Source organism: Neltuma alba, unplaced genomic scaffold, assembly GCF_004799145.2.
Source record: "Neltuma alba isolate B1F8T4 unplaced genomic scaffold, ASM479914v2 tig00002292_pilon, whole genome shotgun sequence".
In the NCBI taxonomy this organism is placed as follows: Eukaryota; Viridiplantae; Streptophyta; class Magnoliopsida; order Fabales; family Fabaceae; genus Neltuma; species Neltuma alba.
This window is the reverse complement of record NW_021632810.1, coordinates 63,757-68,655: the sequence shown is the minus strand read 5'-3', so window position 1 is coordinate 68,655 and position 4,899 is coordinate 63,757. Positions and strand designations below refer to the sequence as shown.

At 31.7% G+C, this 4,899-nt stretch overlaps 1 protein-coding gene across 1 annotated transcript; it reads right to left on the bottom strand.

Moving 5' to 3' along the window:
• Positions 1 to 1,785: 1,785 nt before the first annotated feature.
• LOC114721481 (uncharacterized) lies at positions 1,786 to 2,771 on the bottom strand. The gene is made up of 3 exons (XM_028907295.1): positions 2,559 to 2,771; positions 2,223 to 2,303; positions 1,786 to 2,135 (listed from the first exon to the last, which is right to left on the bottom strand). Exons 1-3 carry the CDS (start codon positions 2,769 to 2,771, stop codon positions 1,998 to 2,000), a joined length of 432 nt encoding a protein of 143 aa, XP_028763128.1. The 3' UTR covers positions 1,786 to 1,997.
• Between the last annotated feature and the right edge of the window lie 2,128 nt (positions 2,772 to 4,899).

Below are 4,899 nucleotides of genomic sequence, written 5' to 3'. Positions count from 1 at the left end.
TGTCTATTATGGTTCATATTATCAAGGAATAACACCAGTTTGCATGGTGGGGTGATTTTATTGGAGTACTTGTTAATGACATTGAATTTATAGTGATTGATGGTAATTTGAAGAAGATGGTGGAAATATTTGATTTCTATGTTAAAAACTAATGATTAATGATGACAATGAACAAATCAATAACTTAAATGTATCAAAATATTCATCCTTTTAAAAATATTTATCCTATCAACTTGTATTAAAGCTTCTGTCCACACCAGAAATATAAATCCTATGGAGAGCCATACTATCTACAAGTCATATATAGCAAGATTTATACATATCACACACCATGCAACTCTTTTTCATTCTTTTCACCTTTTTTCCATAAATTTCATTGAGCTTCATGATATTTTGTTTTTCTTTTTACAATGTTTCGTCAAATATTTTAACAAGGTTTAAATGTTAGAAAAAATACATATATTTTTTTAATATAAACTTATGAAAAAAAAAAAAAGTTCCATTAAGATATACGCTGCGTGGGGGTATGCCAATCGGGTCCATGGTCAACATTTTGGGGCCTGTGGCCCATATTAAACATACAGAGACATTTTTCTGAAATCGGTGCCCCTCAAACCGAAGGTTAAGTCAAAAACAAAGAAAGAAAGAAATCAACATAAACAAATTATTGGAGACCCGCAAAACAACCCAAAGGTCACTTGATTCAATTTATTGAACTTCTCCCAAAAGCTCACATAGGAGTACACTTCCAGAAGATTAACTTTTTGATAAGTTAAATGAATAATTGTTTGATTCATATTTTTTTTTGGCCGAAAAAAATTCATATCTTAAGTTAAATGGGAATTCTAATTATTCTTTAAATACATATAGCATTTTTTTTATTCTAAAGACAAATCTTTCATTACATATTACTACCTCTGGTCCTAATTATAAAACCCAGTTGACTAATTTGGAGAGATTAAAGAACTCAGTTAAGTTAGTTATTTGTAATGAATATATTATTTTTCCTAAAATATCCTTATTAATCAAGTTTGTTATATAGAACTACCATTATTAAAGGACTATTTCGGAAAAAATATATAAATATGAGAGATAAAGTGGATTGGGGTCTTATATTTAGGACCAAAATAAAAGTCAAACGGGGTCTTATATTAAGGAACGAAGGTAGTATTTCGTAGTTTTTACCTTTTATAGCTAAATTTGTAAATATATAATAAATCTTATCCTGATTCTACTCAGTTATAAAATAATAAGTGATACTTATTCTGTAAAAAGAAAAAGTGATGCTTAACCTTCAAAAATAATTAAGGTTCTCTTTCAAAAGCATCAACGCATCAATATATCAATCATTCCCCAATATAAACTATAAAATCGAAAAATTTGTGAAAAAACCCACATTCAAATTCTACATATTTTTCCAAAATTGACCATCTCGATCTAAAATTTAGGCTTTTGAGGTCCATAGGAGAAAATAGAAATGGACCACATCCTACTGGAAAAGAAAGCAATAACCATCCAAAACTTGAGTCCTTTAGTAACCGCTGGTCACTCCACCAACAAAGTAGTGTGGCTCACCAAACCTATGAAATCGTCATCATCAGTCTAACAGTATTATGTTACCCTCAGCCATCATCTGACAACAAATTAGATCATCTAACCCATAAGGCACCAATGAGGCCCCAAAAAAAAACAACAGAGAAAAAAAAACACAAGACACTAGTATTAAAAAAAAAAAAAAACCGCAGCGTCAACTTGTTTTCTAAATTATATACATAGATATAGATATATAGAAAACAAGAGATATAAATTCCATTCAAGAGATTCCACGTATCCAGCAGGAAGTCTTTTGCTATCGAACATGCAACCCAAAAAACTATGGCAAAATAAGGTAGCAGAACCAATTTTAACAGGTATACGGTCTTCAATTATTTATAATCACTACTCAAGCGTTAGTGAAAGCAGTACTGAAAAAATAATGGAACCAAACAAGAAACGCCTCACAGGGTAGCTTCCACTTCAGGGTCACTTTCTACTGGTGTTGCAGGCACATTATTGCCACCTCTCAAGCGTGAAGACACGTTATCAATGGCCGAATTTAGTTGGCCTATCTTTTCGTTCAGAGTCTGCCTAGTCCTCTGTTTTCCAATAGTAAAACACAATTATAACTAATGCTGTTCAAGCACGCCAATATATTTATTATAAAGTCAAGGAAGCCTAATTACCTCTAAACCTTCGTCATAGTATATCGGTCTTTTGGCCTTACGAAACCCGTATTCATCTTCATTCAACAGAGATCTTCTAATCTGCAGCATAAAAAAAAAAAAAGGAAGAAGAATTGAACAACCAAAATATGCAAAGCACATTAAGGATCTACATAATAGTATTAGTAACAAAATCAGCTTGCAGACAGATTATAATATTTTTAATCAAAATATTAGCTTTTACTTAAAAATAACAATAAAATCCACTGATGATCCATTAGCCCATAAACTATCACAGTATATCAACTATCAAGTACTAATAAATTAACAGTTTGAGAAACAAACGAAAGCATTCACCTGGGGAGCAAAGATGTAAGCTAGTGTTCCAAAAATCGCACCTCCCAGAAGAAAACCAGCAACAAAATCCCCACCTCCACTTCCACTGTCACTGCAATTAGATGACAAAAATGTAAAAAGAAGAATAAATACACATAATCTTCCACACAGGAAACCCATAGGATCAAGTCCTTTGTGCAGACTGGCATCAAGCGGTAGGCACCAGTATAACATCAGGATTATATACATACAAACAATTAATATGAAAAATTAAGAAGCACAGAAAGCACTATTACAATGCCAATGAGTTGCTCAGGTCATGGTGAAAGATTTTAATCTTACTATAAAGTCACAATCCTCATTCCCTATAACCATAGGACTATGGTCCAATTTTTATTGTAAAACTATGTGTATGAATACACTGTACTGCTTTATCTTTATAACTAAACAGACTTTTCTGCACATTGCATGGATACTAAAGAATAAATTGCATTTATTATGTCTTTTGAAAAGTGTGGCTTAATATAAATTTTATTGTATACCCTATACTGATAAATTGATCACTTTTTGAGTTCATTTTATCTTATTTGTTGGGAAATTAAATCACAGAGTGATGACTATAAAGCTATAACTGAGAAGCCACGGTCCTTCTTCTTCCCAGCTTCTAGAGAAATTTATCCAATTTTTAAGGGTGTTTATGCTTGTTTCCACCAGACAGCTTTAATTCCTCTTCCTAAATCCAAATATATTTTCACTAAAATGATCCCGGAAATTTACACTCTGCAAATACTTTTTTAAGTATTGTGCACAGCACCTAGATAACCATAACTTTGCCCTACCAACTCGAGTGCATCCTGAATATCAACATGGACAGGGTAGTCCAGTCATAATTATTGACGGAGTGACATAGATGGGTCATTGCCAAAAGTAAATAAGGGTAGAGGGTGGTATTAAATTAGTGATGGTCCAAAATGTTTTTATAAATTAAAAAGACTTATCTAACTAGGAATTTAATGACTTGTTTATTTATATATTGACTAGTAATAGTCAAGATGAGAATCACGTCATCAAGATAAAATATGTTCAATAATTGGCAGAAGGGTTGGGTTTTTTTCTTCTTTTTTTTGGGAGGGGGGGGGGAGACGAGGGATACTATGGTTGAGAGTATGAAAACAGAAATTGGGCTGTTGTATGAATAACGGGAGTCCAGAATTGCGTGTGAGAATAATAAAGTTGAATATTATTATTCTGAATCAAAATGTAACTGTTACACACACACGCATTTACATGGAAACAAACCCATAATTACCATTCCTTTCCTTGCTTCGACCTCCACAAAAGCCCATCTGACCAGCAATATAATATTTTGGTGATGGAATATGCATATACTCCTCCGATCCTTAATATATGACCCAATTGTTGAATTAGTTTTGGTTCTAAATATAAGACCCATTTCTCATATTTACTAATTTTCTCTAAATTACCCTTATAGATACTCCCTCAACCATAATGAAGTAGAAGAGGGAGAGGGGATATTAAGAAAGATAATTATAGTGTTTTAGGAAAAATGTGTCACATTTCTTATAATTAACTAATTTACTTAACTTCCTTAGTCTAATCAAATTAGTTAAATGAGTCTTGTATTAAGAACCGGAGGAGTATATAATAACCTTGCTTGCGTTTGTTTCCAAGGAATCATCTTTCACTTTATTTTTCTCCGATTCACGTGCAACATAAGGGGAATTAAAAAGTACTTCCTCCTGCCTTTAATATAAAAACTTGTTTGACTTTTGTTTTGATCCTATATAAAACCCTAATCCATTTTGTCTTTCATATTTAATTATTGTTTCAAGGTAGTCCTTAGATTAATAGTAGTTCTAGCCAATACACTTGATTAGTAAAGATATTTTAGGAAATATAATACTTATTTATTACAAATAACTAATTTAACTCATTTTCTTAATCTATTCAAATTAGTCAACTAGTTCTTATATTAAGGACCGGAGGTAGTATCAAACAATTAGAAATTAAAGAAAAGTAAATTAAGAGAAACTATCAGAAGACGTCACGCAAAATTTAATGTGCCGATGTGAGAGGCAAAAAACTTATAGGAAACAGGCAGAAAATGCCACTATGAGAACAATTAGAAGTTGTTCTAGCTTTCACTTTAGATTTTGTTATTGTCTTTGGAGCAAGCTGTCTCATTTTGTAATGATGAAATATGAACCCGTTAGGCATATAAAATGAAATTAATTATTTGGTACAATATCAATGATTACTTGAATAGTCAGCACATATATTTGATCACTGTCATACATAAAAGTAAAATAATTTCATTACTGCTTAATTGTTATTTATCATA

Bases quoted from the DNA above. Each gene is read 5' to 3' on its own strand.
- LOC114721481 (XM_028907295.1), bottom strand. From the start codon at position 2,771: ATGTTATACTGGTGCCTACCGCTTGATGCCAGTCTGCACAAAGGACTT. The intron at 2,304-2,558 runs GTGAATGCTTTC...TTTATGCTGCAG, and splicing joins CTTACATCTTTGCTCCCCAG to ATTAGAAGATCTCTGTTGAA. The intron at 2,136-2,222 runs GTAATTAGGCTT...ATTGGAAAACAG, and splicing joins ACTATGACGAAGGTTTAGAG to AGGACTAGGCAGACTCTGAA.